Source organism: Aristolochia californica, unplaced genomic scaffold, assembly GCF_029961685.1.
Source record: "Aristolochia californica isolate CCGP_79_NKW_82.1479 unplaced genomic scaffold, dmAriCali1.0.hap1 SCAF_1, whole genome shotgun sequence".
Lineage (NCBI taxonomy): Eukaryota > Viridiplantae > Streptophyta > Magnoliopsida > Piperales > Aristolochiaceae > Aristolochia > Aristolochia californica.
The window spans coordinates 2,094,945-2,121,090 of record NW_027181770.1 but is presented as its reverse complement, the minus strand read 5'-3'; the positions used below and the strand labels follow the sequence as shown (position 1 = coordinate 2,121,090).

The 26,146-nt window shown below is 40.0% G+C and overlaps 3 protein-coding genes across 6 annotated transcripts; all 3 read left to right on the top strand.

Moving 5' to 3' along the window:
- The first annotated feature begins 970 nt into the window (after positions 1–970).
- Positions 971–7,234, top strand: LOC137955572 (transcription initiation factor TFIID subunit 11-like). 3 transcript variants are annotated; one of them, XR_011113169.1, is made up of 7 exons: positions 971–1,494; positions 4,383–4,470; positions 4,744–4,843; positions 4,932–5,096; positions 5,305–5,431; positions 6,417–6,547; positions 6,840–7,234. XR_011113169.1 is itself a non-coding variant. In XM_068802580.1 (5 exons), the coding sequence occupies exons 1-4, from the start codon at positions 1,214–1,216 to the stop codon at positions 5,057–5,059; spliced, it is 597 nt and encodes a 198-aa protein (XP_068658681.1). In that variant the 5' UTR covers positions 972–1,213; the 3' UTR covers positions 5,060–5,096; positions 6,840–7,234. The 3 variants fall into 3 exon arrangements, 1 of the variants encoding a protein (XP_068658681.1); XR_011113168.1 differs by lacking the exon at positions 5,305–5,431 and having other exon boundaries at positions 6,401–6,547; XM_068802580.1 differs by lacking the exons at positions 5,305–5,431; positions 6,417–6,547 and having other exon boundaries at positions 972–1,494.
- On the top strand, positions 7,024–16,263 carry LOC137963163 (uncharacterized). Its single transcript, XM_068810337.1, has 7 exons — positions 7,024–7,083; positions 8,711–8,999; positions 12,505–12,604; positions 13,079–13,591; positions 14,967–15,357; positions 15,513–15,590; positions 15,967–16,263. The coding sequence occupies exons 1-7, from the start codon at positions 7,024–7,026 to the stop codon at positions 16,015–16,017; spliced, it is 1,482 nt and encodes a 493-aa protein (XP_068666438.1). The 3' UTR covers positions 16,018–16,263.
- A 2,033-nt stretch (positions 16,264–18,296) lies between these two features.
- Positions 18,297–23,974, top strand: LOC137936518 (isocitrate dehydrogenase [NADP]-like). Of its 2 annotated transcripts, XM_068781367.1 has the most exons (16): positions 18,299–18,494; positions 19,920–19,963; positions 20,062–20,171; positions 20,718–20,755; positions 20,863–20,940; positions 21,039–21,092; positions 21,173–21,274; positions 21,390–21,475; positions 21,573–21,676; positions 21,811–21,879; positions 21,962–22,077; positions 22,159–22,193; positions 22,415–22,557; positions 22,872–22,994; positions 23,076–23,148; positions 23,691–23,974. In XM_068781367.1, exons 1-16 carry the CDS (start codon positions 18,446–18,448, stop codon positions 23,694–23,696), a joined length of 1,230 nt encoding a protein of 409 aa, XP_068637468.1. In that variant the 5' UTR covers positions 18,299–18,445; the 3' UTR covers positions 23,697–23,974. The 2 variants fall into 2 exon arrangements, with proteins under 2 accessions (XP_068637383.1, XP_068637468.1); XM_068781282.1 differs by lacking the exon at positions 23,691–23,974 and having other exon boundaries at positions 18,297–18,494; positions 23,076–23,367.
- The last annotated feature ends 2,172 nt before the right edge of the window (positions 23,975–26,146 follow it).

The following is a 26,146-nucleotide window of genomic DNA, read 5'->3' as shown; positions in this document are numbered from 1 at the left end:
CTTGAAGTATTCAAATCAAGTTAAGTTTGAAACATATATAGGTTTGAGTTTGGTTCAGCTCGATGCCACCCCTAACATAACCCACTTCATATTCATCAAAACTATAAACACATGTGACAACAGGGAGGGAAAAGAAGGAATTATGGAATTTCACTCCAGCCGCAATGGGAGGCTGAAGTGCAGCTCGATAAAAAAATTTGTAGACTCGTTACTTTTACATGTGAAAAATTTGTAGACTCGTTACTTTTACATGTGAAAAGAAGAAAAAGAAGAAAAAGAAGTTTGAACAAGTGTTCTGTTCCTATGTAACATTTGTGATTGCTTAAAAACAGTTGGGAGCCTTTGAAACGAGAAGCGGTGATTTGTCTGACTCGATGATTGCTTAAAAACAGTTGGGAGCCTTTGAAACGAGAAGCGGTGATTTGTCTGACTCGATGGTTTTGGAATCACGTACATGCGAATTGAATTTTGCGTCCTACTCGAGTCCTTGTTTATGATCTCATTATATCAGTCTGACATTATCTAGGTCAGTTCAAATAAGTGGAACATTGATAAGTTTGATTTTATAAAGTACTTCATTACATCGTGGAAGGCAAAACAAAAACTTTCTTTCATGGTATACGGCAATAGGCGGGGTCAGTCCCTGTCTCCCTCCCCGCCTTACACTCCCATACCGGTAGAAGGGCAAAGGGTGGGGAAGGATGGCCCACCTTCCTCCCATTTCTACCTGAACTAGGCGGGAAGGTCTTGGCCTCCTGCCTCCTGCCTCCTGCCTCCTATTCCTTCACAGAAAGTGAGAGATGGGGGTGGTGTGAGGGGCAAGGCAACATTAGGATGGACAATGGAGTACCCTTCACAGTATCGAGTCTACAGCCATTGGCTGTCGTAAAATTTTCTGCCCCAAGTGCAGTTACCATGGCTCCTGTTGTGTGGCTTTACAATCACGTTTCGTTACAGATCACAAATCGTTTCTGGGGCTTGCAATTACCGTTGCTCTGATTTCTTACTCGTATGACTTTATGGGCCTTCATGGGCTCCGAGAAACCGGACCACTGCTCCCTCTGCGTTCAAGCGCAGTAGCGCTGCCGCGGCAGTAGTTTTTCAGTTAATTTGCGCCCATTCTTGTGTCCCTCTTTCGTTACAGAAAGTTAGAAACCGCCGATGAAATGAGAGGTGCGATTGAGGGTTAAAATTTTGGAGCGAAGAGAGGAAGATGCCGTCACAGTCTAAGGATCCCTTCGAGGCGGCGGCACTCGGCGACCCGGATACACCACCCGATTCGCCGGTCGCCCCGAACTTAGAAACTCGGGCCACCACGGCTGCCGGCGACGATGACGACGAAACCACCGGTCGAGCGGCTGCGGGTAGAACGAATTCCTCGGTGGCTCTCGCTGCTGGTGGTGGAAAAGGGAAGGAAGAAGACGAGGAAGAGGAGGAGGCAAACATGCTCAGCAAGTTCCCGTCTGGTGATCCCGATAAAGTGACCAAGATGCAGTAAGTCCTGTAGGCGAAGCTGGTTATGATGTTGTGTATACTTACTTTAAATATCTTTTACTTGCCTGAGCTTGTTACGACTTTTCCAAAATTTGGGTGTTAAGTTTGCAGACGAACTATTAATTGTGTTCCAATCACATATGCGCAATGCCTGGTGGTGCAAAGGCTTCTTTAGTCGTTAAAAAGTTAGTTATGGAGCCGAACGGGATGTTTATAATCTGGACGTGTTTTATGTTATTTAAATGATTCTGAAACAAAGTATAGGAATGAATTTGGGAGTGAACATGCTAGTCATGCATTTCAAATGCCTTTTCTGACTCAATAGGATTTTAATCCTTAACATTTTTGTTCAGATTTCTTCGGGTTAATTAGTTCCTAGTCTTCTTGGAATGCATGTTATTCAGATTTTCTTGCTCTTATGGTGTTAAGTGTGAAATAATGTAATAAATAAGGTTGAGAGGGAAAGGAAGAGAAAGAAAAGAGAGAGAAGAAGAGGAGAGAGATGACTGCAAGAGAGACTTGTGCTTAGGGGTCGATTTGACCCCTAACCCTTATATATAGTTTAAGTGAAACAATAGGTTCAAAGACAATTATACCTTCACTCACTTAAACCCTTAGAACTCCTACACCACACCTCCTAATTACATAAAACTTGAACTACATAACCCCTAACCCTTATATATAGCAGTCAATATATCGTGGATATGGTCAATCCGCATACTGACTCAGCGTAAGGCATTAATTAGGCTCCACAACTTAACAGCCACATCATCTTTTTTATTCAGAGTTGCCCAAGATATGAAAGATAAATATATCAACATGTTTAGTCTCTTTATTCTTCTAAGGATATAACTGTATTTTAAGCTTGCATAATTTTGTTAAATGCAATGGATAATTGTGCTCTAATTGCATCAAATTCCTCCTCTAATCCATTTAGGAACTTTGCTATGTGTAGTTCTCCATGTTGTTTTCTCAACTCCCTTTCATTGGTAGTGAAGGGGTGGAAAATACTTATCTCCTATAGGACGCTAAGCAACTCATTTAGTAGTCTGTAACTGAGCGATCTCCCACCTGAAACTAAACAATCTAGCATTCAACTTACACACACAGGATAAATTGCTCTTCTGAGCATACAATGCTTCTAAAGACACCTGCATCTCTTATGCTGTTTCACAATTCATCATTTGATTTTGTAATTTGGAATCAATAATGTTGATTAACCAGGTCATGACCTAATTGTCATATGCTTCCTAGTCATCATCTAGGGGAATTAGAGGGTCATCTCTAATGAATTTTGACTTTCTTTTGGCCTTGTGGTAAATCTGAATGGTATTTGACCAATTGAGGTAGTTCTTTGACCAATTTTCTTGCTTCTAACTTTTTCAATTCCAAGAAAATACTTTTAAGGAACCCAAGTCTTTATTTTGAAAATATTGTGAGAGATGTAACTTCTCTTCTTTAATACCCTTTGCATCAATTCCAAATCGGATGATATCATCCACATATACCAATACGGCAACAACACAGGATGATCTCTTCATGACAGACATATAATGGTCAAAGTGGCTATGAGAGAGTCCATAAGACATAACAACTTGGTTGAATTTTTCAAACCATGCCATCAGGCTTTGTTTTAGCCCATAAATTGCCTTTTGAGTCTACACAATCTTTTGAAAGACCTGGGTCGTGGATTCTCTTGTAGTCATCTAGGGGCTGAAACAGAGCCCGAGTGCATGGTTTGAAAAATTCAACCAGGTTGTACGTTTTATGCGTTCTCTCGTAGTCACTTTGATCATTTCTGTTTGTCATAAAAAGATCATCTGGTTTTGTTGTCCTGCTAGTATATTTGGATGATATTATCCTATTTGGAAGTGATGCAAAAGGTAGTGAAGAAGTGAAGTTACATCTCTCGCAATATTTTCAGACTAAAGACTTGGGTTCCTTAAATATTTTCTTGGAATTGAAGTAGCTAGATAAATTGATCTATGTTACAGTTACCTGTCCTTATATATTATTCTTAGCCAATTTGGTATGATAATTCATCGATCACCCACGAAAGGTACATCTTGAAGTTGCTTAAAGGATATTAAGATACTTGAAGGGTTCCCCTGGAAATAGTGTTGTTCTTTAAGCCTCATGATCACTTGAAGATAGAGGCATTCTCATATGCAGACTATGCTGGGTAGAAACTAGACATAAAGTTTATGGTAGTTCGAGTTTCATGTAATTAGGAGGTGTAATGTAGGAGTTATAAGGGTTTGAGTGAGGGTATAATTGTCTTTGTACTTATTGTTTCACTTAAACTATATATAAAGGTTAGGGATCGATTTGAACCCTAACCACGAAAGCCTCTGTTGCTCACTTGTTTCCGTCTTTTTCCACCATCTCCCTTCCCTTTCTCTTCCTTTCTCTTTCAACATTTTTTTTTTTACATTATTTCAGCATGGTATCAGAGCAAGTTGTGTGAGTGTGCCAAGGCCCAATTTGTCCTCCCAAGGTTACTTTTATGTTATGGGCTCCATAAGGTAGGAATATGTGTGTTGTAGGCTCCATTAAGGAGTTTGTGTGCTCTATTAGAGCTTTGTATCCTATTAAAGGGTTCATGCCCGTTGTGTGTATGCCTAGATGTGAAGGGGAGTGTTGAGTGGGAAAAAATTCCACATTCAAAAATTGAAAAATGAGAAGAAAAGTTAATAGATTATAAGGTTGAGCAATAGGCTTCCTAAGTGGTTAGTCATTTTGGGATGGAATTGGGCTCAACCCAAAAATCTAACATTAAGATTTTATTTCACTTCCAAAAAACTTTCGAATTTATCTTCATATATTTGAATACCTGGTGAATGTAACTTTTCATTTTTGATGATATTAGTAGTTTTGCTTCTCCTCAGAGCAATTCTGTCCCAGTTTACAGAGGAGCAGATGAGTAGATATGAGTCCTTTCGAAGATCAGGTTTTCAGAAAGCCAACATGAAGAAGGTATTCTTTTCTTCTACCTAATCATATTTAAGTGGATGGTGAGATCTTCCATCCCTTTTCTTCTTTAGTAATTAAAAACCAGTTCTGGCATTTGTGGTAATTATACAGATTAAAATAATTTGATATGGTTGCTTAGCAAGAAAACAAATGAACTTGAGCATCTTATAGAGATGACCTTGCACCCCCTTTGGATCAGCTGTACATTTTCATTAAGTATTCACAGGAAAATATATTTTGATTCTTCTTTGTCAGTTAACCATGCTGTAATTGCAGCTGCTTGCAAGCATTACAGGAAACCCAAAGATATCTGTACCAATGACAATTGTGGTTTCAGGCATAGCAAAAATGTTCGTTGGAGAGCTTGTTGAAATGGGTATGCACACATGTTTCTTATGCTATTACAGTTAATTTCTGATCTTCTTTCTTAGTGTTCTTTTTACTTAAAAAATGTTTTCTTTCAGCTAGGATAGTTATGACTGAGAGGAAAGAGAGTGGGCCCATTAGACCTTCCCACATTCGAGAAGCCTACAGACGGCTGAAGCTTGATGGAAAAGTGCCTAAGCGGTCTGTACCAAGGCTCTTTCGGTAGATGGATCAGGGATCTAAATTCTGGTGACCATTCTCAGGTTTGAACTGCTATCTTGCTTCACTGTGTACCACGTTGCCTTAGGAGTTCCTTCATATCAGTTAGTCTCTTGAAAAAAAATGGTGACATGTATTTCTGTTACCTTTCAAGATTTTAATTTATACATCTCTTTTATGGAGGTTAATTTTGTCAACTAAGATATGGGTGGTTAAGGAGAAGATTTTGATTTATATCTCTCTTTTATGGAGGTTAATTTTTTCAACCAAGATACATGTTGTTAAGGAAAACATAGCCTCTCACTATCTAATTCATGTCAAGGAGTTGTTGGAAACCACTATCATCATCAAAGCCTTTGACCAAACTGTCTTTGGTTGGGTAGGTGTATCCTTTTTCTCAATTCTGATGTATCATCAATGGAGATCTGTGTTGGTTTAGATTTTCTAGTTTGCTACTATCCATGTTATCTAAGATAGCTCTTACATTTCTTGCAAAAACTTAAAAAATAGAAAAGCTCCAAACACCATTATTGCAGAAGAAACTGAATAGCTATCCAGGGATTTCTTGTTACCTCTTTCTATGACATTGGATGAATAAAGTGATACTCGCCCCCAAATTTTGGGAAAATCCTAAGGACATCTGCCTTTGCTGCGTTTGGAATATATGGATGAAAACAAACAAACAAACCTTTTAGCATAAGAATAGCTCCATAAGGTATATGATTGAAGCAGTATCCTGTTGTGGGCCTCCACTACAAAAATATGCCCCCTATTCCCAGTTCTATCGTCAGAGAAGACTGAAGAACCATCAGCTTCTTTCAAGACTTGACTTCTTCAAAACTGATCAGCTGGCAGTTTTCTTTGTTTGGGTAGCTCATCTTTTAGTAGCCCTGGGCCTGGGGGATTGGAGGTAGCATCAGAGACCAAATTGGATCCAATCTCCTTATGTACTCATGGCCTTTGGGTCATTTTGACTCAGCTTAAGCTGAAACAAAAGCAGCTGTCGAGTGTCTAAGATTGATCTCCCAAAGATTTTCAACAGAAATACTCATAGAAGGGGACTCAGCTAACATTATATCCTCGTTATCCAGAAAATCAGCGTTCCTTGGAGGATAGTGCTCATCTTTGATGAAATTTTAGATTTATGTGCTCATAGATCTGTTTAATTTAGCCACATCCTTAAAGAAGCTAATGATCTTACTGATCATGTAGCTAAATTTGGGGTCTCTGACCCTTTGTATCATGTTATTTATTTTCCCTGCTCTTTAATAAAGCTTGTCACCATTTTCATAAAAAAATAAAATAAATAAAGTGGCACTTACATATCTACTTGTATTGCTCCCATTAGCTAAACTTCATTGCAGGAGTTGCTTCCACCAATAATGTGATCATAGCTGTTAAGGACCTAGTAGTGCTGAGCTGCCGAAATTGGCAAAACGCGAATATTGCAATAAATGCCGCTATAGCCACACAAATGTTATGTTGTTAACTTGTTGTAAGTAATTTATACTCTGCTATATAGTGGTTTCTGTCATATTTCATTCACTTTCGGAATCCGTGAGAAACACACTGGCATGCACACCCACACCCACACCCAATACAAGCAAATGCTATATTGTTGATTATTAACTAAACTAGTAAGTAAAGCTTGTTTCGCGGTTGCTGTGATGACTCTGGTATAATAGACAGTGGCTTAACCATTGGTTCATGGACCCCTGGTTTTTAAACGAATGACTATTTCTTCCTTCTTGCTTGAGTTTTTATCCTGACAATGCTCCTTTTTCCAGGTCTCTTACTGAGATCTTTGCTATATGGTGAAGTAGCACAGAAGGATCTTTTATTGCCCCAGCTGATTAGAGTGAGTCAGGGTGGAGCATGCTAGAGCTCAATTCTTCAGGTACTGAATCCTGGAGTTAAAACTTTATTTATGGAGCAATAGGAGACGAACATCATACATTTGTTATGAGTAGAATGGTGATTGATATCATACACTTATGTGAGCAGTTAGTAGGACATGAAGACACGGCTGTGGTATGCAGAATTCTGTATACAGGCCTTCTGGGTATGCAGAGTAATGAATAATTGTTTACAATCCTCATAAAGATTTTAACAAGGTGTTGCATGTTCTCACAGGCTTTTGGAGTTATATATTGTTCGTTTGCTTAGGAAAAATAATATTTTGTTGCCGTTCCAAAGAAATAAAAGTATTTTTTTGCAATTGATAATACTATATGAGAACAAATATGTTGAGTTTATTAGTTAGGAAAGAGATTTTCTAAGATGGTTAGTCATTTTGGGATAAGCCTTGGATCCAACTTCACATAGTATCAGAGCAGGTATTCATATGTGGGCCTCTACCTAAATTATATACATGTAAGAGCTCAAAAGGTTTACACATGAATGAGAGTGTTAAAAGAATAGTCTCACATGGATTATTGAGAACAAATATATTGAGTTTATTAGATGAAAAAAATTCTTTAAGGCTAGTCATTTTGGGATAGGCTTTGAATCCAATTTCACACTATATATAGTTTATTTAGGTGTAAAATTGTCTTATTTGAACTCGTTCGAGTCCCTCGAGCTTTGGTATGGTATACATGGAAATGTTTTCCCGCATACAGGTTTGAAAGGATTACAACCCATAATAGGCATTGTAAAGCTTTCCGGCCTTCCAGGCCACATCCCGGTGATAATTTTTGGGTCAATTCAGGCTGAAGGAAAATGATTTGTTGTTATATATCGAAGGAAACCCTACTTCTCGCAGGAAACAGATTTTGTTTTATTTATTTAGTTATTTATCGCTACTTGTTACTGGTTCCTATTGCCCTATTTATCCATAACATGAAGTTTCACTATTTGAAAATCGAAGCTGTTCTTCAGTCCAGGTTGGCGCACATAGCCGCTGGTCAGAGGTCCGTGGCATACCGGACAGCGGATTTGCGGGACCGGTTGATCCGGCAGACCCAAAAAATACCACCAAGAGATTTGCTGGGCTCCCGAAGATCCCATTTCGCTAATGGAAGAGCAACGCAACTCTCCCACACCACGTCATTGTGACATGGCTTTTGATGAGAACAAAGTCCGTCAAGCGTATTTATGAGCTGTTACAACCATAAATGCCTAAACCTTCAATTACATCCGTCCTGTGAACACGTCAAGCTATATTCCAATATCATCCTTTTTCAAATGGAAATTAGCTTTAACTACTTGAAGTAAAAAATGTAACCTTTTTCACGTTTTGAGTCTGGACTACTGCTTTTCCCTGACGGATTTTAGTAATTTATTTTATCCATAGAAGGTAAAGGAATAGAGATGTATTTGGTCACTCTGCACTCTGCAGTGACGGTGCTCTGTAAAATGGAAGCAGATAAGTAAAATTGACTCTTTTTAAGGAACTTTAGAAAGATCTGACAGGTAATCTAACTTGAACCCGTGGAGAAATAAAGTGAAAAAACGCGGTGCGTGGACCATATGCTCCTGTCTGGGCTCTTGACTCTCGAGCCCTCTCTACCATTGGAAGATCCAATGTGTTCCTTACAGGAAGTAGGAAAAGCAAATATCGCCTTCTTTCAATCTCAGCAGGTTTAGCAATAGCGTGAGACGACGAAACCCTGGTCCTTGAGTGCAATGGTACAAATTATTTAATTGACACACGCAGCGTGATCGCGTCTGCGAATTCGATGATGTCGCCGGCAGGAAGGGCCCAGATAGCACTTCACCAGAGGGACTTCGTCTTCCGGTCTCGCACTCATCCGGCCCTACCTGCTTTCAGAAATTGGAGAAGAAGAGGAAGAAGAAGAAGGCAAAAAGGAAAAGCAAACTTTCTCCATGCGGTCTTCTTTATGCTAAAACTATTACTGGCCGGCGGTCGGCGACGCAAAGCACCTGGTTCAACAAAGTTTACCTGGATGCAGCCTTTCGTGAATCGCGCTGCCGATATCGGCATGGTTTACTCCGGCTGCGATTCAAGAATATCACCGGATTACCTTCAGCTACTTACTTTTCTATATTTCTGCCTGCCTGATGATTTTCCTCAATTTCTTCACTTTCTTGCGAGGGTTCTAGCCTGACCGAAGAATTGAGATCTGAACTAATCAAGAAACTCGAGATGATAGTCGGCGTCCTCAACCCTGTCAGCAGATCACCTCAGCCGAGCGACTGTCGTCCAGCTCCTAATCTATCCGCTTGATTCTTTGAATGAGATACAACTGCGAGTCGAAGCAGGAAGCGGGATCTCTGACGGACAAAAGGAAGTGAAAATCATAATATTATAGTTTTTATCAAATCTCTACTTACTGGTTTCCTAGAGAGATCAACAATCGCCTATTCAGACTCCAATAATTCTCTTCTCAAATCTTCGGATTAGACGGAAGCTAAAAATTACATGTTCCGGCTTTTAAAAGAAAGCAAAAGTACTGGATCGGTCGCCGGCGGCAGAATCGGTGATCCCGTCAGATCCACCCACGGTTACATAGGATTCAATTATAGAGCCTCAGAGACAAAAAAGTCCTCTTACAATATTTATATTCGTGGCGTTTTCTATTCAAATTCGAACAATCGACCAACCCTTCAATTTATTACCATTAATACCTCAGATTCCTTTTCGTCACCGCCGATTAAATTTTCCCCTCTTATGACAGCAGCGGCTTTTGGAATCCGTGACCTCCGGTTCCGCCGGAGGCACACAGATTAACCCTAGTTCGTTTCATTGAGCCGATCCCGATCGTCCGTCTTCGGGCGGCCCACGGATAAGATCTGACGGTTCGAACAGTCCAGAACTTCCACGTGCGAAGCATGGGACCCACATTTGGGAGGTTCGTATTTACCGTCCGACGTGTACCGGAGGAGGTTGAGCACGCGGTTACATACTCATATCCACAATATAATAGCTCTATACACGCGAACCCTAGAAAGTCTCGTCTCTTCTTTCCTTGATAAAAAGAATTACCTAATTTGTAATGACGAAACTACCACTGGAGGGTATTTCGGTACTTTGAACGAGTTATTTGCCTCGGTTCGCCGATGTGTGCTCTGAGGTTTACTGGATCACGAAGACCGCGAGAAATTGTTTTGAGAAAGACGATCATAGCCCTGAAGTCTTGGTGAAGAAATCGGGAAGCGAGAAACGACGAAGGAAGGTGTAACTCGGAGGAGTTCCACTCGGGGACGCTTTATGGTCCAATAGTTCTTTGTTCGTGAGCAAGTTGGGTGTTTTCACAAAAACAACTGACAGGGGGTTGTGAATGATATTTTCAGACTAAGAAGGGGTATTATAGAGAACTTGATCTCGATAAAGCCAATATTTTCCCACCGTTTCTGCGATTCACCCTTCTCTTCTTCGGCACAGACCCTTCCTCGCAGTCTCTCTGTTTCCTCTCTCCATCTTTCCGTGGAGAAACTCTGTGCGGCTTGTTCTTCTTTGTAATTTTGTAGTAAGGGGAGGCGAAGAAATCTTCATTGTTGTTCGATTCCTGAAAAACTATGCGACTTTACTCCCGGGTGCCTATTTGGAGAAAGATTTGTTCGTCGAACAGTTGAATCTTCTAGCCGTGATCTCATTCGGCATTGGACATGATGAGGTTCGATGGTTTCCTCAGAAAACCGTTGTCTTGCGAAATTCGCAATTCCTGCATCACTTCCTTTCCGATTATGTTTCTCAAGATCCGTGGATTTTGTCTTCTTTTTCGTGCGTTTTGGAAAAGGTTTTCTGATTTTCTTCCGTAGGAAAGAAGCATGGATTTTTATACATACGACGGGTCGAAATTGCTTTTCCGCGCTCTCTACGAGCTGGAGAAATTTCTGTGTATTAGTGGTTAATTTCTGGTGCTTTTCCTCAACATCTGCCATTTTCGTTTGCTCACGAGAACAGTCATTTGGTTTGCTTTTGTACTGGTGAATATCGATTGATTTCGGCGAGGAAGTGTATGAGTTGAAATCTCCGATTCCGTTCTTTTACTTTCCTGGTTCTCATTTATCCTACAATTCCCGGCGATGTTCATTAGCTAGAGCCAAAGATCGCTTGCTTTCGGTCTCGCAGAGGGGATCTTCTGCAGATTCCGCTCAGAGAGTTCTGTGTTTTGGTGATTGAGAAGATAACCATTCTGTTGCGAGTGATGCTGTTCCGATTTTGATAACCCAAATGTCTGTCTTTTGGTGTTGTTTCAGCAGTAGAAGTCGTAGGGTCTCTCTTATCCCACTCTTGTTCGTCTCAGGCGGAGGAGGAGTATTACGACCACTCTTGTGACTTCAAATTTATCCAACCGGAGCTTCCCTTGGACCTAATCGCCATTTTCCTTTCTGCTTGAAAACGACTTCAATATCAATCTTGTTGGTAGACTTACATTTTCTCGTTTTTAAGTTTATACCAACCTTTTTCTTGGTCTCTACGGCAGAAGTCGTGTCCTCGTCATGATTTCTCCGGCGACCTATCTCTCTCCAGGTCGATAATTGGCTCGTCGAATCGTCTACCCAAGATTGTTCTGATTTCCCAAGTAAGATTTGAATCGCCTATTTGTTCTATGTCATGAATGACATAGTTGTATTTTCTGGGGGAAGGGGCGTTAAATGATTTTCATCCCGCTTACGGGGCGTCATCTTTGTTCTTTTATCCAATTGCTCATCCCTGGATTTACGTGTTAATTGGGCGATCTCTGGCCGACTCTGAGGTTTTATTCTTTTTTCTGTGGTTTGTGTTCTTGCTCTTCATTTTGTGCTAGTTAGTCTCCTTTTTCTACTTTCCGATAACATTTCCCCATTCTAGAGAGCAGATGGCACTCCGATGGAAGCAGCTATTGTGGGCTTGATAGCCTTTCCATAGTAATTCGCTGGATTCAAGCCATATCCGCCTTTCAAGCACCAATTTCTGCATTGCTCGTTTCTCTTCTTACAGTATTTTCAATGGATGACAGCTTTCGGAGGAATAGAATTTCTTCTGTTTCAAATCGTTGATTGTTTTGCAGAATACTTGAATTTTTTTTTTTATCCGGTAATGTTTTATGGGGTTTCTATTCAGCTGATTTACTAATGTTCTGATCGGGCTGATATACTTTTTCCTGATGGAGATGGAACTGAGAATCTTGTTCAGTCATCTCCTTGTGCGGCCTTGCGGTTTGAGTCTGTTTATGTCTAAGACATTGGTGGATTTATGAAAAGAAGAGGGCGGCTGCACTGCGAATGGAAATTTTCAAAGTTCTCGTTCATCGTTTATTCTGATTCTTTTACTGCGTCAGTTTCCTAGTTCCTACTCTTGACTGCTCCTCGTGTGTCCGACAACGAAGTTATTCTTGGTCGTCGGAGTTTCATTTGCGAAACCGGATTTTCGTTGCTTAGAAGATGCACACACTACGGTGTAAATTTGTTTGATTTGTCGGCATGGATTTTGAATTACTGGTGGAACACTTCACTTTGAACCATCCATCCCGTGGTTTGCTTACCTATGGTTGTTATAAGCAGCTCAGTCTTACGACGATCTTCCCCATCTCCGGGCAAAATTTGCCGTCTTCTTTGAGCAACGGAATGTGTTGTTCTGTTCTCCAGGTGACGAAGGCATAAGGTGCTTTACTCTTCAACATCCCCCGCATCTTTTTCTGCCTCAAGACGTAGCTGATATTCGTTTAGGGTTTTTGATCTTTGAAGAGATAGGGACATTTGAATCTCGCCCATATATCTTTTATTTTGAGTAATAGCTTCTACAAGTCCCTGTTCTCTATCTCCTATCTTGAACCACTGGTAATGAGGGTCCTTGGTTTTTTCGTTTTTCTATTTCTTTCGAATTTTCTTTTCTCTCAAAATCCCCCAAAAAGAAAATGGTATTTTGTCTATTTGATTCTTTTTCTTTTCTTCCTTTCAAAGATTTCCTGGTGATTGTTTTATTTGCTTTTTAGTCCAGAAAATTCTCGGTCGCTGTTTTGTGCGTTTTGTGCGTTTCGTGGTGGTTATTGCGTTGATTTCGAATCATGATTGGAAGTATTTAGATCATTGTAATTGTGCTTCTATAATGCTAATCATTCTTGCATTTGAGTTGCAGATACCAGAGATTGAGCCCAGATTGTCTTCCTTTGAGCACCGGAAGAAAATCCAACTTGAGAACGTGTAAGGAGGACGAGGCAGATAATGGGCGAATCCCAAACTACAATGGTTTCGAAGGAAAAGCCCTAAGATTTAGACCCGGAAGCACCCCGTCCAGCAGCCAAGATCAAAACTTTACCGCTCAATTTGCGGCGTCCGATTCTCCGCAATCGGAGAATCACACGACGAAAGCCCGTGAGGGCAGTCCAGGAGGAGATGTCATACTGCAGTGGGGGCACAACAAGAGATCACGGGGTTCCAGAGCTGAGAGTCGAGTTGTCGGCGATGAGTCGTCGGTTCAGGCGAGGCAAGTGATAAAACTGCACCGACGAGAAGTCTCGGGGCTGGACAAACCGGCTTCAAATCAGACGACTGCGATGCCTCCGCCTTGTGGGACCACCTCTTATAGTCGCGGGACTAACCTCAGACCAGCTTTACCGGTCCGCGAAACGTCAAGCTCAGTGCTCAGCCGGTGCGCTTGCTCATCTCTTCCCTCGTTTGTACTTCTGCTTTTTCCTTTAAGAGATAGTTTCCGCTGTTTGGTTGCCTTTCCTCTCTTTTTCTTCTTTTCCTCGTGATGCCTCATCATCCTTATAGGAGGATTTTGTTTTCAGTCAATCTCTCCTTTTTAAAATTTTTTCTTTTCGTGTATGTAGAAATTTTGATAAATATTGTTTTTTCTCTGATTTGTGGGTGAAAGAAGAAGTGATCATTGGCGGTGTTTGGTTTTGTGATCACTCATTGAATCTTTTAATGCCTCGCCTTTCTGTCAATGAAAGCTACAAATACTTTTCTGCTATGAGTTTATTACTCTGCGCTTTTCATTTTGACTGGCATTTGCAGCGAGGACGCCTTGGCTCCGTTTCTGTACGTTTTCTGCGTCGTCCATTGCAGAAGATTTTATCATTTTCTTTGATTGGTTTTACAGAAGGGCCGCTGAGCGGATCCGCTTCCATATCTCGCTGGTATTGTTTCTCATTAATATTTTCTTCTTCAGGAGACATTAGTGGTTGAAAGTCTTTTGTTAGTTTTTTTTTTCTTTTCTTTCGGTGACCATCTGCTCTTCTAAAGTAATGCTTTTGGTGAAATGCCCGAATATTAATCGGGGCTCCCCTTGCTCCTACTAGTACAAGTTTACGTAGTAAGCTTGGGGGACCTCTCTGGTAGAAAAGACACGTCTTTGGAACTCGAGGTTCTATTTTTTTTTTCCTTCGCTTCTTAATTTTATCCACTTTTGCCTCTTCGACATTTGGCTTTCGGAGCGTTTTGGTGTTTGGCTGAGACGGCGAAACCCTAATAGCATCTATTACCAGGCAGCTTTTTTCTTTACCTCTGGCACTGGGTAGCTGTCACAACTGCTGAGATTGAAATACTGGTCTTAGCTTTATTGCTTCTCTCCCTGCTTTGACTCTTGTATCCTCTGCTTTTTCTTTAGACTTCCATTCCGGTCCTCAGAGGCATTAAATATCTGTGTTTTATATCAAATCAGAAGGCGTTTCGGTTTTCCCATTTTTGATTTTTGTCTCTAATTTGTATTATTACTTGATCTTCTTACCTCGATTTTAAAGATGGTTTCTATCCGATGTTCTCCTTTTCCGCGTGTATCTGGTTGTTGCAGACTGATATTTCTCTTTCTATCCTCAACACTCGTTCCGACAATTTATCTCAAGTTAGCCACGCGTTCTTTGATCTTTCGTCTCGTCTAGGTCATTGTGCATTTCTGTCAATCAAGTGCATCATTCTGTTACTGCTATATATGTGTTTTGGGTGTTTATTGAGGTGAAGAAGAATACCCATTTGTTGCGCGGTGCCGTCGGTCTCATCTTTGTTATTTTAACCATGATCAGGAGCCTAGTAGAAGACCGGCCGGGTCCGGGAAGCAGGTCACCCTCCTGCAACGGAAACCATCGGACTCATTCCCGTTCAGGTGTGGAGAAACGGCCTCCTCCATCGCCTGAAAAGATAGAGAAGTCGGCTTCTTCCTCTGGGAACCAGCCCCACGAGAAGGCAAACGGTTCTGTGGCGCGAGCTGATCCGATGAACGTTGAATCAATCCCCCAGTGTGAACCTGAAAACGGGACTGCTCCCGAGAAGCTGAACCTTGATCTGTTCGAGTGGCCGAGAATATACATCTCTCTGTCGAGGAAAGAGAAGGAAGATGATTTCCTTGCGATGAAAGGCACGAAGCTACCTCAGCGACCCAAGAAGAGGGCGAAAAACGTGGATAAGACCCTTCAGGTGTATAGAAATGGGAAAATTAATCAACTATCTTCTCAACGATTCAGAATTTTTTCTTTTGCAGATTGGTTTGGTAATAAATTAGCATAAAATATTTATTTATAATTTCTCTGTTTTTTCTGCTAACTCATCTTTGTTGTCTTTCACTTGAACAGTACTGCTTTCCTGGGATGTGGCTGTCTGACTTGACGAGGGGCCGGTACGAAGTCAGGGAGAAGAAATGCGTGAAGAAGGTCCGAGACAACCCTCTCTACTTCATTATTTAAGGCACGCTTTCAAAAAAATCGATTCATATTTTTTACCCTTTTCCCAATAAAAGAATGCCATACTGGTTGTTCTTTAGGCATTCTTAATTTCTTTTTATCGCTTTGGCCTTCTTGGAATTTGATTCACCGGGTAATAAATGTCGCTTTTGTTTTTTCGCTTCGGTTCTCTCTCGATTCCACGTGGGTCCTATGAAAAAACCCTTCATGCTCCTTTACTTCTCTTATCTTTTGCTTATCCAAATATTCAGTGGCCATCGGGGCGATCTTTCTAATTAAAACTAAACTGCCCCCGCTCAAAGAAATAAATGATCTTTATCTAACATGGGGAGTGTGGCTGTTGCAGAAACGAAGAGGATTGAAGGGGATGGAAAGTATGGAGAGCGACTCGGAGTAGTTGTAGGAGCGGGACCGCCACTTCCGGCGCCTGTCACCCTTAAGCATCGGAGATTGTCGACGAGCTATTTGGTTGTCGTTTTTTTTGTTCCTCCAAAATTCCGAGCTCCAGGAGGATTTATTTCCCTTTTATTATTGTGCCGGAGATCCTCTGTACAAATTGTAGCATGGTCAATGAGAAAATTGTCCTTCTCTTCCAGCATTGTTACACGTCTATTTCCTAATGCAGCTACAATTTACAAAACCATCTTTTCTATTTAATCGGATAATCAGGTTCCAAACTTACATAATAACTGCATGTAAACAATTAAACCCTTCCTTGGGTAAAGTGTATTTGTTTCGTGCCCATTTTGAAGGAACGAATTTAATTGGTAGTACCAATTGCTACCCCAAATGAAGGGGTGACCATTAAAGTCAATCCTTTGATCGCGCATCCGCTAGACAGTTGGCATCCCATCCATGAATTCAAAAGATTCTCATTCCTGTAGCAAAGACATTGAATAATTCCTCTTAATTCACTTACACGAAATGAATTTTTTTTTCGTTTTTACCAAAGGAGAAATATTTTTTTATCTCCTCGTCGATATAACCTGGGAAAGCTAGAAAGCTCTTAAATTAACAGGATGGAAGGACGCCTGCACCGAGCGTGGGAGAGCCCGCAGTCGACTCCGATTTTCCTCTCTGGAGAACCTGGACGACTTCCTCGCTTCACCTCAGTTCTCCGCGGCTAGAAATGACCTTTTCACTTCGAATTCGAGGATCATGCTAATTGAAAATCAGGAAGCAAAGCATGAACACGCTGAAAAATTTCGATTCTCTCTCTGAAAGAGTTTCTAATTAGGTGTTTCACGAGCAGACGTATGTCTCTCTCGGATACTCGCCAAATTGATGTCTCTTCAGAAGATGACAGCTAATTTCACCTTTCATCGGTTACCTAATTTGCTTGCAACTATGATGATTCTGTTTTTGGAATCTTCGATTAGGTTTGTGATTCGGGGTGTATTTAGCGGAGAGATGCGATTCTTTCCAATTCCCGGTGCTGCATCGGAAGAATTCGAGCGAAATAAATAAAGATGGAAAATGAAAAGGTAAAGTTAATGCTTTGATAGCTTTAATGGAAGGCTACAAAATAGTAAATAAGGTTTAAAATAAATTAATGAGGAAAATGAAAAGGCAAAGTTGGCAGTAATGACTTTAATGAAAGGCAACAACGCCTGCGTGGTCTTCTCGCCCGGACTTTGTTGGTGGGAAGGTGAAACTCATTATGGGGGCTTCTCTCGGCCCCCTCCTTTGTCCGACTCTCTCTTGTCAGAGAAGAAGAAAAGGAGAAGATAAGAAGAAAAGGGCGTCTCAGAGGAAGAGAGCAATGAACAGAACGCACGAAATGCAAGAAACGTGCATGGAACCGAAACAAAACCAAAAATAGAACTGAACTGAAGAGGAAGAAAAGAAACAACACACAAGAGGAAGAGAAAAGAGAAGAGAGAGCACCTGAGAGAAGTAGAGAAAGACGCAGAGCATACTATCGCAGAAGCATCTCATGAGCAGGAAAAAACACAGAGAGCATTGAAGGAGCAAACTATGCGAAAGTTTCTGCAACCAAAAGATTCAAAGAAAACCAAATTTACAGTATAAAATGCAGAAATAGAACAGAAGGGACATTTAACAAAATAATCGATTAAAAATTTTTAATTACTAAATACCCACTACATAGTCAACGTGCCAACGCATATTAACGATTGTCACTTCGACTTGCCACCTGCTCACGGTGAGGAACGAGTTAGAACCGATCAAGAAAGACGAAAAAAAACGTCCGTGTATATCGGCGGGTATCCTCTAGCGCATATTAGCGATGGTCACTTCGACTTCGAATTTCGAAGGCGTCCAACGCATTTTTGCAAACCTGCCACGGAGTCGCTTCGTCAGTCGGTCTACTGAATTTTTTTGGCTCCTTTCCCGTGGATTGGTTGGTGAGATCAACCGGTAAAACCTTGGCTCCGCATATCTCAAATTACTAAATTACCCATGTCCTTTTCCTTTATTATACTCTGAAAAAGCTTTAATAATGACTTCCCACCTGCCTCCACTCCCTTTTCCGGCGTTCCTGTCTTTTTTTTTGGTTTAGTTGAATGACCTACGAAAATGGGCCCACGCAACGTCGCAAATTTTCTCTATGACTTTGTGCGTTCGATAACGGAGGCATTTTGGTAAAGCTCTATCCAAGCAGCCGGTCAATTTCAGACGCTGCCTATATAAGAGAGATTCTTACCCACTGAGTTTAAGACACGGCTCCTTCGAGCGAACTCCTGCCTTTGCGAGCCTTTTGAATCTGTTGTACTTAAAGTCCTCGTGTTCTCATTTAGAGGTTCCTCGGGGCTCAGATCTCCTTGTTTTCGTTTTCCTTCCGTCGCTTCGTTTCTTCCGCTCCAATGGCTTTCGAGAAGATTAAGGTGGCTAATCCCGTCGTCGAGATGGACGGTGAGTGGTTTCATCTTTTCTGTAATTTACCTCCTTCGATCTCACGTATATTTCTTGTCGTAAACAATAAAGATACAATAAAATAGGTTTTTATAATTATTATTCTTTGATTGCTTCACTCTCCGAACCTGCTTCGAGATTTGAAATCTCGATTTTGGCCATGGCGTTTGAGATCTGAAGTTTTTCGTGTGACACGATTCATCTTTGACTGATAGTCTCAGCATGTGCTACTGCATTTTATAGCGGATTGCTGTCAATCTTCTTCTGTCTGTTAACGTGCGAGCTTGGTCTTGGTCAAGCTGCCGAGTATGGCAAAATTGTTTCCTTTCTGCGATCTGATAAAACATTATTGATGGTCATTGTAGTTGCATCTGCTGCAGTCTTAACTTTTAAGTACTTTTCTATGTATGTTTTCCGAAGACTCCATCAGTTTGGTGTTCTTGCTGGCGGTTTAGGAGTATCGCTTATTTCTGATATTCAATCATAGAATGCGAGATACTGCAATTAAAAAGGCACTCTTGAGGAAGATGATGAACACTGAACCGTGAGACTGAGCATCCAGAATCAAGCTCATGTATAAGCGTCAATATAAATTTTGTTTTTTAAAAAAAGACCTATCTGAAATCTGCTGGTTGTGGTGAATATTGCAGCTCAATACAGCTGACGTTATACTTCGAAGCATAATTCGATTTCAATCTGGCAATTTTTTTTTTTTTATGGTCTGAAAGTGAAAACTCCTACCAGGAGAATTTTATCATTGTTACAGTTCTCGTCTGACTTCTTTTCTGCCAAGGAAGTAAACGAGTTGGTGAAATATTTTCATGCCTGCCTTGCAATTGCTTTTTATCTGATGCACTGGATGCAGTGGATGGAATTTGTTAAATTGTTGCTTTTGGTGTCTATGGACTTTTACTTGAGTAGAGTTACCACGTGCAGATTGAAGCAAACTTAGTGATAATCTACTAAGTAACTGTTGAATCTACTAATGGATGGATTTGTTTGTCAATTGCATACCTGTGCCCTTGTTACTCTTTTTAGGGCAGGGGAAGTGGAGTTTTGCTCTCAACTTATACAGCATTTTTGTATCAATTACGACATACAAATGGCAATTTCTTGCAGTTTACTTCATTACTCAATGTTAATGATCAAAATGCTTTACCATGTTCACGAGTATTATCACAATTATAAATGTTTCTTCCTCATCAGTTACCTAGCCTGTCTAAGGGTGAAGGCCCCTATTTGCATTCGGTACTCTTGTTAAATACATCTTGGATTCTCTGTAGGAGCAATTCACTCTGAGGCCAGAGTGAATTTTCACGATGTTAGATATCTGTTAAATATCATTTAGATGATTTTGAAGAAATTTACAGCTAAAAGGCATGCCCAGCTAATCCTGTTAACTGTTACAACATTTCTTTCATACAGGAGATGAGATGACTAGAATTTTTTGGAGATCAATCAAGGATAAGGTAATGTTATATTTACCTTTTTGCTGAATGCATTTTCTTTTTATTTTCTGTTCTATGGTAAATCAAAGCCTGAGATGATATTTCTCCGCATCTGGCAGCTGATTTTCCCTTTCTTGGAGTTGGATATTAAGTACTTTGATCTTGGTCTTCCAAATCGTGATGCTACAGATGATAAAGTCACAGTTGAAAGTGCAGAAGCAACCCTTAAGTAAGCTTCAGTTTCCCCTTTGCTGCTGCTAGTCATTTATTTTACTGAATCATTGACAGTGTGTCCCAGATAACATGAGTTACCTTCATTTTTATTATACATTTCATTGTTTGCATTCTTGCTTCAATTTCTACTCTCACATCTGGTGTAGACACTGTTTTAGGAATTCAGTTTGTCTCGAATTTTGGCATCTTTGCATCTCTTCCTGTAGTATTTAACAGGTTTTCTGTTTTTTATCAATTCTGCTATCATCTGCAAACTTCTAATGTTTTTTCTTTTTTATCAAATCTTATTTGTTAAAGAGAGAAAGCAGCAAACAGTCTTCCATTCACAAATTCTGCCTTCCCATTTTCAAAAGAAAAAAAGAAACAATCAACATTCTCTTTGAATAATCAATTGAACTAAAGGCCTAACCCACAATGGAGCCTTGAATTTACTTCTGTCTATTTTTTGTTCAGATCCTTAAAACAATTCTCACTTTCATTTTTTATTTTTGTAGTTAACTGTTCTGCATTCAGTAATAACTAAGAGTTGATCTTATTGCAGGTATAATGTGGCAATCAAATGTGCAACAATTACTCCTGGTATTCATCTTCTTAACATGGGGAACTACTTTTGCCTTTATAACTAGGAAGTCCTTTTTAACTGTTAACAAATTATATATCCTCTTGTCCCTTTTTTATGGCTGCAGATGAAGCTCGTGTGAAAGAATTTAACCTCAAATCCATGTGGAAGAGTCCTAATGGGACAATCAGGAACATTTTGAATGGTCAGAGGCAATTCTCAGATTCTTGATCAAAAAAAGATTTGAAGTTCTTAGCTCCACGATCACTGCTTAATTATGTCTATCTTTTGAACTGGATGCAGGTACAGTTTTTAGAGAACCAATTATGTGTAAAAACGTCCCCCGTCTTGTCCCTGGTAAGAAACATGACCATGTTTTCTGTTATTTAAAATAGTTATTCTCTGCTTCTAAATCACTATCTCCCATTATTCTTCAGGATGGACTAAACCCATATGCATCGGAAGACATGCTTTTGGTGATCAATACCGTGCGACTGATACGGTGATCAAAGGACCTGGAAAGCTCAAATTGGTCTATGGTATGAACTTAATTTTGACATGCCTTAGGAAAGTATCACTGATGGGATAGGATAATTTTCAGATGTTTCTAGATTACATATCATGGTAAAAGTGTCTTGTTGCCTTTATTATCAGAGGGAAAGGACCAAACCACTGAGCTGGAGGTGTTCAACTTCACTGGTGCTGGGGGAGTGGCATTGTCCATGTATAACACTGATGAGGTTGAAATTAGATCTCTCTTTGTATGAACCTTTGTTTAAGCCTGAATAGTCTCATCTTATGTGGATGCTTTTGTTCTACTTTTCACTGTTCTTTCAGTCCATTCATGCTTTTGCTGACTCTTCAATGAGTACAGCATATGAGAAGAAGTGGCCCCTTTATCTTAGCACAAAAAATACAATTCTGAAGAAGTATGATGGGAGGTTAGTGAATTGGGAGACATGTTTGTTTATGCTAATGTTCAGCACTCACCAGATGCTCCTTGTTGCTCTGTTTTTTTAAGAATACCTGCAAAATTTTCAGCTTATGAGGACAAACGTTTACTTTATAAATCCAGGTTTAAGGATATCTTCCAAGAAGTGTATGAAGCTAAATGGAAGTCCAAGTTTGAGGAAGCTGGAATTTGGTAAGCTGTCTTTTTGTTGGCTAGAGGATAATTTAGTTCAGTATTTGCATTGTTTGTCATGTGCTGTCAACTGAATGAACAGGTACGAACATCGGCTTATTGATGATATGGTTGCATATGCCCTTAAAAGTGAAGGAGGATATGTGTGGGCGTGCAAAAACTATGATGGGGATGTCCAAAGTGACTTCTTGGCTCAAGGTTAGCAATTGCAGATTTAGTTGCTGTACTCTGTTACTTGGTGAGTAATTCGTATGTTTTCTAATCTATTTTCTGGAACAGGTTTTGGATCACTTGGATTGATGACATCAGTGTTGGTATGTGTTTCTTGCCCTGACGTACTTTCTAAAGTTTAAGTTTTTGAATTTTTTTTATATTTAAGTCGTACTTTATAATGTAATCTGGAGGACAAACACACTCTAGATATCAGAGGTAACCATGCAAGATAAAAATCATTGTGTTGAAAATTTACTAAGGATATACCTACTTGTTCATGATTTGTCCAAAAATTTACACCTTACTCAATTCTCTTCTCTAGGTTTGCCCTGATGGAAAAACCATTGAAGCTGAAGCAGCACATGGCACAGTGACTCGTCACTACAGAGTACACCAGAGAGGAGGTGAAACCAGTACAAATAGCATTGCTTCAATCTTTGCCTGGTCTAGAGGACTTGCACACAGGTATGGGTTTTTTTGGCTCCTGTTTTGATTGGACTAGTTTCTTCTGAAGAACAAGGTTGTCCAGAAGATAAACAGATGGATACCAATCAATTCACAATGAATTTATAAATATTGGAACTGTGACACATAGTGCAGTTAATGGGTTGACAGCAAATATTGAATTGCAAAATTCGAAGTATTTGCCTGGTTTGATGCTTTTGAAGTATTTTTATGTTCCTCTGTAAAGCTTTGTCTATCTTTTATCTCTCTGTGATGTAAAGTTTTTTTTAAGCTGACAATGGTTCCTTATTTCAAAAAGTGTTTACTTGTGACAGGGCTAAATTGGATTCAAATGAGAGACTGCTGGACTTCACACAGAAATTGGAAGCAGCTTGCATTAGAACAGTGGAATCTGGAAAGATGACCAAAGATCTTGCACTCATCAATCATGGACCCAAGTACGACAGTAAATGCCTTTTCTTTTTGTTTTTACACTTCCCAATGCTTAGGTATTTACTTATTGGTATCATGCTGAGCAGGGTTACACGAGATCAGTATCTGAACACTGAAGAGTTCATCGATGCAGTGGCTAATGAACTGAAGGCCAGATTGGTATGCAAATCCAAGTTGTAAAGCCCTCATTTTCTTGTTGAGTTTCCTTCAGAATTATTTAATGCCAGTGAATTTTATCATAATAATCCAAGTTGTTTCCTTCAGAATTATTTATTGCCAGTGAATTTTATCATAATAAACCAAGTTGTAACCATCTTGCTTACTCTAGCAATGGTTTGTTTCACAAATTGAATTTTATATAAACTGGGTTTTGCTATTCATGGACGTCTTCCTTATAGCCTGTGCATTTGCTAGATTTATCTATGTTCCCTGCAATCCGTTGTTCGTCTATCTATTGTCTGGTAATGTGTAAGCAGTGAGTTGATAGACTTAAAAAGTACTATCCCCTAAATCTAGTTTATCGGTCTAAATGCTTTGTAGGTTCGTTTGGAAAGTGTAACTGGCTCATACAAACATGTTCTGCTTTGTCTTTCTATGGTCAAACTTACGTATTGGTTTTAAATGTGACTTGTCCATTTGTTGGTTTCGTGACAATCACGCTGATTAAGTTTTATGTTTTGAATGATTTGTATTTGTTGCAGGTCTGAGTAGAAGTAGCGGAGATTTTCAGGTCAAAAAATGCTCGTAGTTTGACATGCTTCCGCTTTTGATGATTGGCGACGCACTATTGTGTGTATGCCCCTTTCTTTCTCTTCTCGGCTAAGGATGTTTTTTTGAATAAAGAACAATGGTTTCGGATGTTTTAGTCTAAATCAATCAAATGCCCGTTGCGAGAATTGCATCGCACCATGTGATGCCATTACATCTCCTCGAGGCTCGATATGTCGTCGTGGTTCAATACAAAATTCAAACAGCATTGGGTATGTCCGATAGATTTCAAATTCAGATCAATTATGAATGTTTGGTATCCAAAGGCAAATTTAACATTTATGAACTGCAGAATGAGATCATCGAACCTGTGACTACTAGAACTACGGAGAGTCAAAGATCGTTGTATTTTCGGTAATTGAGGATACTAAGCGCGTGTGCCGTAAGAAAGTATGTTAACGGTAACCATGAATGGATTGGATGGATAAATGAATAGGCCAAGAGCAATTTGTCGGTGCAGTGGTTTATAATTCCACTCTTTTCTTGACAACGGACCGCAGGCCCTTTTGCGGCAGCCTTGTTGAGTAAACCATAGAGTGCTTTAAAAATGACCTCAACGCACAAAGTGTTCATTTCCACGTTACCACCGAGCAGATCTTGGATAGAGGAAAAAGACGGTAAGAAAGAGTTGGGGACATCTCATATTAAACAGTTTAAATTTACCTCCATGATCGCTCCTGTTTGAACGAATCAACGCTCCTTGTACAGCAAAAGGACCCTTGCAGAGGTTTCGGACTCTGCAAATGCGATGGTTAAGTTATCAACCGGTCCCAAGCGCCGCCGACGAGATTAATATACATTTCAATTTTCAAAGCACGAGACTGCGGCAGCTTCGATATGGCAAACATACCTTTATTAGCTGGCTTCAAAACAATGAACATTTACTTAGGAAAGACAGAACAAAGAACCCTAAAAAAACATACTCAAACTGCATAATTCATCACCACCAATGATGGCACCTCCAGAGGCAAATCCCATGTTATAAACTACTATTAAAATTGAATTTAAGCCAGCCTCAAAATTATTCAAATTATTTGGGTAAAAAAACTCTGATAATACCTCTGCATCAACAAATAAACCTTTCTGCTCTCTTTTAGGGTTTTTTTCTCTTTCAGAAGATCTAAATTTTCATCGAGAGTTTTTCGTTGATTTGAAAAATAGAGAGGCAGAAGCTTGTTGAAAGGTTTCCCGGAGTTAAAGAAAGGCGGGAGGGATAAGCTTTCCCTATACAACTCTCTTTTCGGAAAGGAGGAAAAGAGGAGAGGGGCTAAAGCCACCACAACAGAAAACAGAATAGATATGAGAGCATAAACTGAAAAACTTAAAACCTTTCAGTCACAGAACAACAAACCGTAGAGAAACGAAAATGAAATAAAATTATCTTTTAGACTCACCCAATGTTTTGATGAATTCCCGTTGTCTTCAGCGAAAACAGCTGTGAGAAAGCAGAGAAATAAAGATATTGCAATTATGAGAGACAGAAAATCTTACTTCTGTAAGTCTTATCTTCCAGATTTTATTGGCTTTGGCATTTGTAACGTAAGCATCTCTCCGTCTGCGTCCACAGCCACATCTCCAAAAGGAAGTATTCAGTTCTTCCTTCATCTCGATTCAATTATTTCCAAATTTCTGTTGTTCTGTCCTATTTGCCCTCTCCAATTTTAGTTGAAGAGAATTCTGAATTCTGATGGCGAAGTCTGCAGTTGGATGGAGTTTTCCCATATAAAGAGCGACCGAGGGAGACGAACACGTGGGGAGTTTGCCCATATAAAGAGCGAGCTAGGGAACTTACCACTAATTGTATTCCTCCACGCCCAATTTTGGCTGACCGTCATCACTCGTTTACAGACGTCTTTCACCTTTTTTACCGTCATTGCTACCCTGAGACTTCTCCACGTCGGGGTTCTTCTTCCTGTTCTTGCAACCACCCGAGTATTCAGCGTTTACAGCTTTGAACAGTCTCGCAGAGTTGGGTTCGTTAAACCCTCCAATTCGTATAAAAGAAAAAATGATTGGGATTTTCGATATTTCCTCTGTCACTCTTCGTAGTTCCTCTGATATTAAAAAAAAATGGAAAAGAGATAAATTCCAAGCATGTGATTTGCGAGTATGTAAACCTCGATCTTATTCACCAGAAATCTTGCGAAACAAAAAACAAATCTCATCAGTTTCGGCAAGTCGCACACGCCAAATTCTGTTTTGAATAGCTGGTTTGGCTCTTTTGTTTTATGTTTCTAATTTCAGCAAGCCATTTCCGTGATTCCCAAAGTCAATAAGGATTGTGACTAATCAAGATTTCAACTCGATATGACTAGTTAAGCCATTTCTGGAAGTAATGAAGCTTTAAGATTGCAAGGTTAAAACATCCAGCTTCTCATTAGGTAGAACA